This window comes from Ovis aries, chromosome 11 (assembly GCF_016772045.2).
Source record: "Ovis aries strain OAR_USU_Benz2616 breed Rambouillet chromosome 11, ARS-UI_Ramb_v3.0, whole genome shotgun sequence".
NCBI classification, from domain to species: domain Eukaryota; kingdom Metazoa; phylum Chordata; class Mammalia; order Artiodactyla; family Bovidae; genus Ovis; species Ovis aries.
In genome coordinates, this window is record NC_056064.1 from 38,081,052 (window position 1) to 38,094,817 (window position 13,766).

At 44.2% G+C, this 13,766-nt stretch overlaps 1 protein-coding gene across 1 annotated transcript in view; it reads left to right on the top strand.

The window, feature by feature from the left end:
• SKAP1 (src kinase associated phosphoprotein 1) overlaps positions 1-13,766 on the top strand; it is a 306,266-nt gene that overhangs the window by 290,378 nt on the left and 2,122 nt on the right. Inside the window, exon 12 of the mRNA XM_027974662.2 lies at positions 13,443-13,551. Coding sequence (XP_027830463.1) covers positions 13,443-13,544 — 102 coding nt within the window. The 3' untranslated portion in view covers positions 13,545-13,551. The remainder of the gene's footprint in view (positions 1-13,442; positions 13,552-13,766) is intronic.

Sequence of the window (13,766 nt, forward strand, 5' to 3'; positions counted from 1 at the left end):
TTAACTGTGACATTCCCTCCATTTCCAACTGCCAGTAGTATAACAAGCAGCTCCTCCAGAGTCAGCTGCACGTTTATCAGACAGAGATTTAGTGATCAACTCCTCACTAATCTGCCAGAGAGGTTGGATGACATTTCAGTGAGATGCTCTATTTAAAAGGAGTCACGAAAGCTTTGTTTCTGTGTAATTATTTTCTCAAAAGGAATTCAGCCTCCCCAAACCTCTGCCCACCAGTGTTTCTTGGTAGTGTATGGATCCAGTTCTCCAACCAAAGTAGCAAAATGTTGAAGCAAATTATAACCTCTTGCAAATACACAGGGCAGTAACTTCTATGCATTATACGATTAGTTATGGGGGGCTTGAGGTAACCGGTTAGAACACAGAAAAGCTGGAATTAACAGATGTTGCCAGACGTGTGGTATTTAAGGCTAATAAAGATTATATTGATTCTAAAACTAGAAATACAATGATTTCAGAAACCTTACTATTTAAAAACTTTAATCTTGGCATATGACACAATCAAGATACAATTAAATCCTCACATTTGAACAAAACTCCTTTTACTCGTCTATATAAATTTTGAGTGAAAATCTGTGCCTGTTAGACAAATATTCTGAACCTTTCTCATTATTTGCTAGTGAAGTGACATTTAAACTGACCAGTTGATTATATCAAATTGTAATGCCCTCTCCAGTTTCATTAAGGATATATTAATACCGCTAGAATGAAAAATATTTTTTCTTTTAGATGCAGAAATGAGCTTCATCTTTTCAGCAAAGAGCTTTGGCAATTTTCTTCTTGCCACTGCTGCTGCTGCTTGCCACTAATATTCTGTATTTGGCAAGGGTTCCAGATACTAAAAACTTCCAAGGAGGATTATGAACTTTAAAATTTTTTTTAACAAAATAAAATGCATTTCTAACTCTTAAACAAAGGTGAAAAATCTCCTGGCAGTGCAAGATTGCAGCCCATCAGAGTAATTGTTAAAAGACAGAACCCGGCTAGAAAGATAAGCGAAATACCAGCGATTAATATTCAGTATTTTACATTCTAGTCAAGAGGATGTGTTTTCCTTTGTGATGTGGCTCATAGTGTTGGGAGCCAGACTCTGAGCTGTGTCTTCTTTTTGTGCATGAGGATTAAGGGAAAAAAAAAAACACCAACAACAATCCTGCTCCATCTGTAAATGAACAAACATCTTGATTTTATAGCTATTTGCTTTGTAAAACTGAAGAATGAAACAAAAATTACTGGATGCCTAAGTAACACTTTAATTCCGAATTCATTTACGCTGTAGCTATGTAGTTGTCACAAACCATAATGCAGTATTTAATTAAAATAACAGAAGTGCATCTAGATATGTCCTGGGGTAGCTATCACCAAATTATAGTCTATGCTATCCTTATTTTATTTATGAAATGGCAGAGTCTAAGGTGCAACCAGGCTAATACAAAAGCATAAATATTTTAAACCTGCATTTTTATAAAGGGTTCTTTTCTTCCCTGCTACGTCTTTAAATTTTTCCTCCTTCTATCTTTCAGGGGTGTTTTTTAGTGGGATTGTTTTGATGTCGATAAAGATCTCTCTTTGTAACTCTTGCTTTTCAACTATTGACCTCCTGCTTCTTCTGGCTGTGAAATCCCCCATCTGTTGTCATGGAAAGGCTTGTGAGGCTTCATAGGAGCTACAGTGAGCTCGGGACATCTTAGCGGAACTTGGACGTGGAGGGTAGGAGAAAACCCTCTTCAGTTCAGTGTGCTTGTTCCCATACAGTCTTCCTTGCGCCTTTTTTCCCCTATAAATACCCGTTATAGTTCACACGCTTGCTTGCTCTACTTTGTGAATGTTCACATGCAGACATACTGCTCCTTTTCATAAACGCATAGCATCTATCTTACACGCACCCCCCATCTATCTCTTCGTTCACATTGGCTGTCCCATCCACCTCCTTGTCTGCAGAATTATGTTCAGCAAGGTCCCGATTTATAGGAAATAAATAATGAAAATGGAACCGACTGGGAAAGATAATCGAAACATTCAAATTGTTATTTTTCACTGTACTTTCTACAAACAGAGCATCTATAAACACCTAGCAAAGGTGTTCACTGATTCCTAAAAAGGAATCAATGCCTATTGGAACATTCTGATCCAGTGGGTCTCTACATTGTATTTTTCCCATTTTGTCTTATTTTTGGATGATCTAAAATCTCACCTTTTTTAAATGGCAAATGATGCCATGTTATTATTTTCATTCTTTCAGCTTCTGATTTATCCCGTTTATAATGACAAGTTTTTGTCATCATCCTCTATAAGATAATCCTAAGAATTATGAAATGAAAACAATAACTGCAGTCACCTTTTTAAAGAAAATAGCACCTGCAATTACTGTATAAAGATATTTGATAATGGTAGCATCAGATCACAGCCTGATCCTGCAGCAAGGGTCTTTTAGAGAAGGCTTTCTTATACACACTTGTAATTATTTTAGCCCCTTTCACAGGTCACATAGAAAGTTAATTTCAATAGCTGCTAATTTCCGTCCAACAAGAGTGCGGTACTTTAAACCACCCAAAATAATTGGATTCAAAACAAATTTAGGAAATTGAGTGTGTTAGCAAGCAAATAAAAATATCCTTTTGGTAAGGAGGAGGGTGAAAGTAGTAAAAATGGCCTTTTTTTTTTCTCCCTTCTTTCCCCTTCACAACTTTGCCATTAAAGTTGCACCTACAGCTAGAAGTTTGTCCGTGAAAAATGGTCATTTTGTTTCTCTGCTCAAAGAATGTTATTAAAATGCTAATTTAAAAGAAAAAGGAGTTAAATATCTAGCGATGGTGCATTCTAATTGCAACCATAATGAGCTCTCTAAATGTGCGTGCCCCTGACACACACAGAGCATAAACAGCAGTAAACAGATCATTAGTACCCGCGTTCATTTATTCTGGCGACCTTACCATGACCCCACCGAGGGTAGGGTGAAAAGCAGGTGGATCTGGCTGTGACACCCCCTAGAGGGATCCAGGAAATGAAGCTATAAGCGGTTGTCATGGAAACGCCTATGTGTGCAGATGATGTAACACACCGACAGGCTGTAGGCTCCGCAACTGGGACGTTGCCTTTCCCTCCCCGGAACAATCTTGTGGATTAAATTATTCATTTCTTTAGTTCACATAGCAAAAGGAATCCTAATTTTCTTGGTGATGTGCAACTCTTCATTTGTCTACGGTCTGGAACATAGTGACTTGTCATCCTCTCTTTCTCCAAAACCTACCCCAGCTTCCTACATTCTAGACCCAAATCAGGAAATCTGACAAAATTAAGTGGAGAAGAGGCAGCGGATATTTGATGCTCAACATCTGTACTTATAGAGAGAAAATCTAAGATTTTAAGCTAAAATTAATAATATAGACAGTGTCCCTTTCTGATGAGGGCATGGTGACCAGGGACTAAATGTATACCTGTCCTGAACAAGATGACTTTATTTGGAGCAGGGCAGGGTCAAAGCAATACCTGATGCAGTGAGAAAAGCAGAGAAGCATCAGCCCCAAATGAACACATCATCCTAGCAAGGTGCAGTGATAAGAGAAAAACAGAGACGAGAAAACGAGCATCTGCTCACCCCTTCACATGTCCAACTGAGAGAATCGAGATTAATAAAAATAATTCTTTGGAGAATGATTCCACTCTATCCTACCCTGTTTTGCACCAAACAACCTCAATAACCTTACGGCAACAGTAGAATAACTTTTCTTCTTTTTTTTAAAGGAAGCAAAAAAGACGATCTCTGAAAATTATTTTAAAATAAAAAATATCCTGGCCTGCGCCTCCCCCCACTCCACCCCCATTGCACTTTAGATGAACCTGTGATATTGTAGCAATGGCCCTTGAAGTGCAGCGGGGAGGTGATTTAGGAGAATATTAAAGGCAATGTGGAGATTCAAGGCGCCTCTCTCAGGGAGATCTGGAGAAATACGCAGCACAGATGGGCCGAGCAGATTAAACATTTCCGTCACATTGTTTCCAAATTGTGTTGTGGTGCCTGAGGCTGGTACTGCGGTCAGAGCAAAACAGAGCTGTGCGGGGCTGCGAGCTGCAGTTTATGGAATACATATTAATAGGCCGGTCTCACATGGCATCACAATCCTATCAGCTCGCAATGGTGCTGTCTCTATTGTTTCTGAATTCTGTATTGGGCACCTTGCTTCCTCCTGTCTGCAAAGTGTTTACCCTCCCTTTATGCTTCCTCTCTCCTTTAGGCAGAGTTCGAGTTGTGTGTTTCTCTCTCATTCCTCTCTCCACACGGCCCTGCACCTCCTGCCCTCTTCACTGGCGGTTTTCCGGTCATGCACACTCTGTGTTTTGTACACACTCCCGTGACCAAGACTGTCCACTGTGTCTGCTCTGTGCACAGGTCCTGCACCCTTGCTTTGACCTTGTGGTATCCACTCACACTCAGTTCGGGACATCAGTTCAGACTTGAAGCTGAATAGTCCCCTGGACTCAGGGCTCTCAGACCCTCCATGCAGCTGACACGTTCCACGTCTCAGAACTCTCAGCTTCTAGCCATAGTGAGCTTTGTGGAGTTGCCCCCTTCCCAGCTGCAGTTGCTGGCCACCCACCTTTCCATGTCCCCTTTCTTATACTCAAAGCCCCCATCCCCAGCCCAGGATCCAGGCTCACCAATGTCCAGGTTAGCAGGTTCCCTGAAATACGGCAATAAATAAAACTAGTTCAGTTGAGGCAAATTTAATGATTCATTTTTATTATGATTTATAGACCAAAACTTTGAATAACAGAAAAAAGAGAAAACGATTGCCAAGAACTTTAAACATGGTGTGAAACAAACAGCCTGGAGAGGCCGCCAGGCTACCCAAGGTTCCAGCCAAGCACTGGGCTCAGATCCTTTCACAGGTTCCAACAGCACTAATCCACTGTCGACCCAACTGACCACTTCCTTTCTCCTTCAACAAAACCTCTTCATAAAACCGTTTGTCCTGAAATACGGGCACCTGTTTGTCTGTGGTGAACAGTTGTTTTTCTCAGCAATTGGAAGGATGCTGAGTTAGAGACCTCAATTTATTTAATAATTTTTGATAGCCTCAGAAAGCATTAAATTTCCAAAGCTAAATTTCAGTAGAGAGATTGCAGTCCAACCCAGAGTAAAAATATTATATTTTTGGCTGACCTTGGAATATTACTATCTACTCTGCTTTGGAATTCAAATTCCCCATCTTTACTAATGATAATGTATGATGCGCAAGCACTAATAAGAGAAATAAGCAATCATAAGCCAATAACTCTGTGATTGATTGGTCTTTCTTAGACATGTATCAAGCATTTATTGATCTTTCCTGTTAGGGGCTGATTGATTGTTCTCTTGGAGAAGAATTCTCCTGTTTACAAGCACTGATACAGTGAAATTTGATGGTTAAAAGAACAAAAGTATGAGACATTTTCTGGGAATCTTGTTCCACAGAGGCTTATTGAAGCTCAATTCAATGTAAAAAGAGAATGTTTCCATTAGGAACATTCTCAGGGAAAAAGAGGGTGTCAAGCAGCTTGTTCCAGAAGCCATCATGTGGATTTGAATGGAAGCTATGAGAAGACACCACAACTTTTAAGTCACATTAAAGAGATGGGGCCTTAGAAAGGATAAGCAAGCTTGGTCAGCCTTTGAAGCAGGAACAGACTTGGCAACTGGAAGGCTGAAGCCTTGGAAACCCAGCATGGCAAGATTCTTGATTTCCTTTCCTTTTGTGTTTTAAAAGAGGGAAGTAGCGGGAAGATGGCCACACTGGGTCAAAGTGCCGATCCAGGCCAAAAAGATCATGTATTTTCCCCCTGAAGTGCTGACTGATAAAACAGTAGAGGGTTCATAACCCTTTGAGAATGTGGCGAAAGGTCTGGGACCTCACCCAAGGGACGAGACACATGTACACATGCGTAAATTTCATACCAGTTTCAAGGAATTCTAAGATCCCTTCACGTCCATCCACATGCCAGGGGTTCACAGACTCTAGTTTAAGAATCTGCCCTAGAGGATGGTGAGTTCCTTTTGCTGAAACAGCCTAGGATTCACTGAGCCTAGAAATTGAATTCTCATCCCAAGACAGGATGGTCATTCCAGGTCATGTCTGTGCTACTCCAGGGGAGCCATGGAAGCGCGTTGGCAAATAGGAACCAGCAGGGAGGAGAGAAATTAAAATGTAGCGATCATGGAGTAGGGGCATTTAATCTCTTTTAAGGCTTATGATAGGCGCCTGCTGGTTTTCCCCCTGACACCCCCTGACACCTACTGACAGGGTATTTGCAGCACCACACGGACTCAGGGCCCTGTGACAGGAGGAGCGCCGAGGAGGGCCATGATCGTCTCGAAGCCGTAAACAGCAATAGGAAACCACTGGAGGCAGAGCCAAGCTGTGCAGTGCACCCGTGGTTGGTGGCCATACTGCTTTCTGTTTATAGAAGTTGCTGTTCTTTTTATGGCAGGTTTGGTAGGGCTTTTTTTTTTGTTTGTTTCCTTGTTAATGGAGATTAGCAGCATAAATCCTTTTATTGTGGTGTGCAAGCTTCCATAAACACTTTTGATTGTTGCTGATGGTGAAGGCTGTGCCTATTTCAGGTTCCCCCAATAATCTGCTCATCCAGGCCAAGGGCGACTCCAACCAGATTAACGGAGTCCAAATAACTGAGTTCGTTTTTAAGACTCCTTCATTTGAGAGGCTCAAGGAGATGGGGCAGGGTTGATGTTGAGGCAAACAGATGTTTAATCATGCCTAGAAATATTTATAATGAGAACAAACCACATTGAGTGGCTTCTTGAAAGATTTTGCGGCAAGAAGCAAGCACTGATGTAAAAGGTTTGTTTTTTAAATAGCTTTTCATATTCTTATACAAAGCATCTTCAATTAACCATTTTGTATAATTAATGTCTTAGCTCTACCACACACAGTGTATAGAGTTACGGAGCAGGGAGCCTATATAATTCTGATTCCCTAAATTGTCACTGGTAGGTATGCATCCCCCCCCCCCCCCCAACCCTTGACTGAAGGTAAAGACATTTCTGCATTGAAGATTTCAGGTCTCCCGGGACCAACTCAGGCATTTTTCCAGTCAGTTCTTCCAAACATCTGGGCAAAAAGAAGTCAAACTTTATTGAAAATGTTGATCCCAAGAATTCAGTTATCTCTGCCATCCCAAAACTAAAATCCAAGAATCAGCAACTTAATAAAAATGCAGTAAATTAGCACCTCTAGACAAGAGCAGAGTTCATTCAGAGCTGGGGTCTGCCTGACTGAGCCAGTACTCTCTCCATTTTAATAGTTTAATAAAAATTAGCATAATTAACGAACATCTGTATGATCCAGAGTGGTGCAATTTGGCACTTGGAAACGAGGGCTTAAACATGATTGCTGTGAGTTTAATGTTGTTTTAATTCTTTTTGGCACTGTGCAGTGAAATAAACGTTTGGTGGTGATAGTTCTCGGCCGGATCTCATTTGCATTTTTCTCCCTTTGATTATGAGCAATTGTGGACTCCCCAGCAATTCATCAAAGTAGAAATTATTTTAAAATACCTCGTGGTGTTCAGACTGGGCTGGAGCAATGCATGGGCGTGGGGGGCGGTGATAGGAGAAGAGAAGGCTAGAAATTTTCCATTCATGCTTTAAACATCTCAGCCCTGCAGCCTTTTTTGGGTATCCAGCCAAGGGGTGAAATCTGGAGAAGCCAGTCAGATCCCAAGACCTATAGGTGCTTTGATTCAACTCCTAGGCTCCCGCAGCAGGAGGCATATGGTCTCCGAGACTGCGCCATCCTCCTTACACTTCTGCCTGCTTTTTTGTTTTGAAGGGCAGAGAGTTGATGCCACTCATCCCAGTTCTCACCGCTGTGCTGAGACTACCACATCTGTGGTCGGCAGGGTCAGCGCTCCCCTCGAGCAAGGGCGTACTGCCTGGGAGCCCAGCCTTTGCAGCCTCCTTCTGGGCCTCGTCTGCCTCCTCTTTGCACCCTGTTCGAGTTGGCAGACAGCACCTTCCCCAGGCTCAGTCTCTACTCCTGGCATTACAGCTAAAGCAGGATGCTGCCAAGCGTGAGTCAGACCCAGAAGTCTTGAATGGTCCCTGGGGAGAGAATGCCTGTGCTGAGCCCCTCAGGTGATGAAGGTGGCAGCATCTGGCAGGCAGAAGACCACACCTCACACCTGTGTAAGCAAGCTGACTGCTCAAATGACTGTCAGACAACACGGTGCCCACTGTCTCCAGTGAGACAGCAGAAAAGCTAAAGCTAGAACTTCTAAGACAGAGCATGCGTTCCCTCCACGCAACAGGACCCTGGTCGACACGGCCAGTGCAGCAACATGCTAGTGGGAGGCAACACTATAGGGAAACTTAAGGCAGAAACTGCCCTAACTTCAGTGCTGGGAAATAGCAACATAACTGTATCAGGAGGAGCTTAAAAATGTTCTAACATAGGAGTTCCCTGGGAGTCCAGTGGTTAGTACTGCAGCTTTCACTGCTGTGTCCTGGGTTCAATTCCTGGTTGGTGAACTAAGATCCTACAAGCGTTATGGTGTGGCCAAAAACTAATAATTATAAAAATAGAATGTCCTGACAGGCATAGGCTGAGGGATTCTGGGTAATTTCCCATACAGCAGTGCGGGCTGTACGGGGAAGCTGGCCCCTCTCCCGGGGAAGGGGGCAACGAGAAGATGCAGCGGGGACAGTGAGGGAAGGAGGCGGACACATTCATTTATTTAAGACTGATTTTTAAATGCTAATACCCTGTTCCTTTTAGCATCAGCTCAGTAGTCTCACTTCCTATGGCGTCTTCATGGTATTTAGGGAGCCATTTGGGAAACTGTCTCTAAAGGCAGTTGCTCTCTTCCTGCCACAGTCACCAGGGAGTATCTTCAGTCACCAGGGAGTATCTTGGAGTTGGCTGTAACTAAATTTGCTCAATTCAGAGTGTGTATTCCCACTTCTCCCCCTCCATTTCTTCATAATCTCATTTTTCGTCATTGTTGTTGGCTGCGAGGCACGTAGGATCTCAGTTCTCCAATCAGGGATCAAATCTGTGCCCTCTGCTTTGGGAGCAAGGAATCTTAACCACCAGGGAAGTCCCTTCATAACCTCATTCAACAAGGTTTTTTGGGGTCCTATTCTGTGCCAGGGACCATGCTGAGAGTGGGAAAACAAGAGCAAACAAAACCATCAAGGTCTCTGCTCCCACAGAACTTTCCACCTAGTGACTGGCACTGAGACAAAGGCCGGCAGATACAAGGCAGCATGATGCATTCTTCCCTGGAGAAGCGCAGCGCTGTGGACCACAGAGCTGGGGCCCCGCTCAGTCAGAGAGTGGCAGCAAGGGGTGTCTGGAGAGGCCAGAGAGAGTTAGGAGCCGGGATCTGAGGGCTACTTAGGAGTGAGCCTCCTGGAAGGGAGGGGGGAAATGGAGGCTAAACAGGCACAGGAAAGGCTCCGCAGTGAGAGCCTGAGGCCCAGGGGAGAAGCAGAGACAAACTCTGTTTTTCTAAGAGCTCACTAGGTTTAGGGGATACGTGACAATGAGTGGGACTAGTTCATGCAAGGTCTTATCCGTCTTTTTAAGAAGTTGACAATAGGCAGTAGGAACTCAAAGGTTTTAGGCAAAGCAGTGATATTATCAGTGTGCCTTTTAGGAAGATTCTGGCTACAGAATAAAGAGTAGATTGGAGAATAAGAATGGAGATACAGAAACCAATTTGGTTATTGCTTCTGTAGTCTTCAGGAGAGGGGACAGTGACATGACCCTAAGCCGTTGCCAATGCGAATAGAGAGAAGTGGATGGAGTCCAGTGATATTTTGGAAAGAGAACTGACAGAACCTGAGGACTGATGGGAAATAGATGGGGAAACAGTAGAAACAACATCAGACTTTGTTTTTTGGGGCTCCAAAATCACTCCAGATGGTGATTGCAGCCATGAAATTAAAAGATGCTTACTCCTTGGAAGGAAAGTTATGACCATCCTAGATAGCATATTCAAAAGCAGAGACATTACTTGGCCAACAAAGGTCTGTCTAGTCAAGGCTATGGTTTTTCCGGTGGTCATGTATGGATGTGAGAGTTGGACCGTGAAGAAAGCTGAGCACCGAAGAATTGATGCTTTTGAACTGTGGTATTAGAGAAGACTCTTGAGAGTCCCTTGGACTGCAAGGAGATCCAACCAGTCCATTCTAGAGATCATCAGTCCTGGATGTTCGTTGGAAGGAATGATGCTAAAGCTGAAACTCCAATACTTTGGCCACCTCATGCAAAGAGTTGACTCATTGGAAAAGACCCTGATGCTGGGAGGGATTGGGGGCAGGAGGAGAAGGGGATGACAGAGGATGAGATGGCTGGATGGCATCACCAACTTGACGGATGTGAGTCTGAGGGAACTCCGGGAGTTGGTGATGGACAGAGAGGCCTGGGGTGCTGTGACTCATGGGGTCGCAAAGAGTCAGACACGACTGAGCGACTGAACTGAACTGAACTGAACTGAGCACTGATTGGTAGAGGGTGAAATTGGGAATGACTCTTGGGTTTCTGGCTTGAGTAACTGACTGCATAGCGGTACCACTCACTGAGACAGAGAACACAGGTGATAAAGATACTTCGGAAATGGAAACAGAGAAAGAGGCAACGTGATGGTTAAATTTAGGACAGAATGAGATTGAGAAGCTTGAGAAATACGCCCTTGGGTTTTGGGATCCAATCCTTAGATCCGGGCTGGAGCTATTGTTGCGTCATCTACACAGGTGTGTAAGATTGCTCAAGGAAAGCACATCAAATTGGAAGGAGGCCAGGACAAAACCCTGGAAAATCACAGGAAAAGGAGGGATAAAGGAAGATGAGAATGAAAAGAAGCAACCAGAGAGGTAGGAGGGAAACCAGAAGAGTATAATTATAGAAATTAAGAGAAGAAAATACCTCAAGAAACATCCATAGTGCCAGGACTGCTAGAGTTAAGGATTGAAAAGCACTCACAGAATTTGAGCAATAAGGAGGCTGTAGGAAGCATAAGTGGAGAAGGCAGCGGCACCCCACTCCAGTACTCTTGCCTGGAAAATCCCATGGATGGTGGAGCCTGGTAGGCTGCAGTCCATGGGGTCACTAAGAGTCAGACATGACTGAGTGACTTCTTTCAACTTTTCAGTTTCATGCATTGGAGAAGGAAATGGCAGCCCATTCCAGTGTTCTTGCCTGGAGAATCCCAGGGACAGGGGAGCCTGGTAGGCTGCCATCTGTGGGGTCGCACAGAATCGGACACGACTGAAGCGACTTAGCAGCAGCAGCAGGAAGCGTAAGTGGAGTGATGAAGGCAGAAGCATTTACACTACAGTGGCTCAAAGAGTGAATAGAAAGCAAGAAGTTGGGGCAGTAAATGAAATAAATTCTTTCAATAAATTTGACTGTGAATTGACAGTTTGCATAGATAGGCTAGTCTAAATAGGAAGTAGACATGTGGTGGTGTTTGAGTCGCTAAGTTGTATCCAACTCTTTTACAACCCAGCGGACTATAGCCTGCCAAGCTCCTCTGTCCATGGGATTTTCCAGGCAAGAATATTGGAGTGGATTGCCATTTCCTTCTCCAAGGCATCTTCCCAACCCAGGCATCAAACTCACATCTCCTGCATTGGCAGGTGGATACTTTACCACTGAGCCACCAGGGAAGTCTGCAGACATGTGGTAGGAACTATTTAATAACTGTTTTCAAAGACGAAAGAAACCTGAGTCCACTTCAGTGCTGATGGAAGGAGCCATTTACATTAGAGGCAGGCATCAGACGCCTCAGAACCTGGTCTCTAAGAAACAAAGCAGAGAGTTACAAGTGCATAACCAGGGGAGGGACGCTTCCTCCACTTTAATTGAACAGAAGAGTGATTGTCAAAACAGGTAAGTTCCTGTTTTGGTGGCTGAAGTCTGATGGATCTGATAGCTTCTCTTTTCTCTTTGAAGGTGGAAAAGAGGTCAGCTGCCGAGAGTTAGGGGAGAGGCAGAGTTGGAAGAGGGGAGATCCACTAAAAGAAACAAAAAGATAATCAGTTGACCCAGAATTTTATTGTTTCAAAAACTTGGTTTTCTTTCTTTTTCCGCTAGATCTCAGCAGTCAGCTGTGCAAAAGATAGATCCAGTTGAAGTGGAACACATGTACTTCCCATGAATTCCTAAATATCTTCCTTCAAAAGAAGGGAAGCATGCCCTAGTGCTTGCAGAGCTTGAGGGGCTCTGTAATGCCCCTCAGCCGCTGTGCTTTTGAGCAGCTCTTCTGCACTCCAGGAGCTCTGTTCGCAACCCTGCACTGCCCTTCTTTTAAACCCTCTCAACCCCCTTCTTGTTTGCCCCCTCCCTGCCTATCATGTCCTGCCTGTTATTATTGATGCGCTTGTCAACCTCCCACCTATTGCAGGGGAGGCATCTAATGTTTAGAGTGTCTACTATGTATCAGACACTGAACTATTTTCACTTCGGTGGCATCACTTATGTCCCCCACCACAGAGGGGAGGGGTGATGTTATCCCAACTCTTACAGAAGAGGAAGTTAGAGCCAGGAGACCCGCCGGTCACGTGGCTACTGAATGACCATGTAGGGATGAGATCCCAGTCTGTCTGACTCCAAAGCCCGTTACTCTGTGCTGTGAACTCCCGGGGAACAGGCAGTGTTCTGACTCGCACCCATCTCATGGGAACTCAAACAGCACTTTGCACATGGAAGAAGCTTGGGAAAGATTATTGATTTGCACTATGACCTGACTCCCTGCATACGTTAGTGCTCTGGCATTTTGGGGTGTGCCCAGCTTTCCCCAAAGAAGCTGTTCCACTCTGCTTGATAAAAGACATGCTCTTCAGGTTCAGCCACGGCACCAAATGCGCTAAATGTACAGCGCAGACAGAAAGTGGTGAGAGGAGAGCAGAGTTTGCTGGCTTTCTTCTAGATAACTTTTCAAATAATCTCTTATTGATTTATTTTGGGCTGTGCTGGGTCTTCGCTGCTGTGAAGGTTTTCTCTAATTGCGGGGAGCCGGGGCTACTCTGCGGTCTCAGCATGCAATGAGACAGGCTCTAGGGCACCTGGGCGTCAGTAACTGTGGCACGTGGACTCAGCAGTTGCAGCTCCCAGGCTCTAGAGCACAGGCCCGATAACTGTGGCACTCGGGCTTAGCTGCCCCGAAGCATGTGGGATCCTCCCAGATCAGGGATCAAACCTGTGTCTCCTGCTTTGGCAGGCAGAGTCTTTACCACTGAGCCACCAGGCAAGCCCTAGATAACTTTTAGCAAGCCCATCAGGAGTCTTAATGAGTTGTACTGATAGTGTCAACAAAGAAACCAGGCAACAGACTCTCCGATGTGATCATTAACAGATTACCTAAGATTAACAGAAGCATGACTAAATTCCAACCGAAACCACCCTCTTTTCATTTTTCAGGAATATAGTATGTATGGCTGGTGGGTCGGAGAACTGAACAGCCTCATTGGGATTGTTCCAAAGGACTATCTCACCACTGCCTTTGAAGTGGAAGAAAGATGAAGCCCAGGTATCAGAACCATGCCGATAGATTTGTTGGCCATGCCTTCACTTCTCTGTGAAGGATGAGAGTTTCCAGTGAAGTAACTTTTCTTCATTTCCAAAAGTGATGACGGTAATTTACCATTGAAAGAAGCTAAGCCTGTAACTGTTTTTCCTAAACTGGGGGACTGTGTCAGTCAGGATTAGATTCAATAACGTGTGACAGAAAACTCACACTAACAG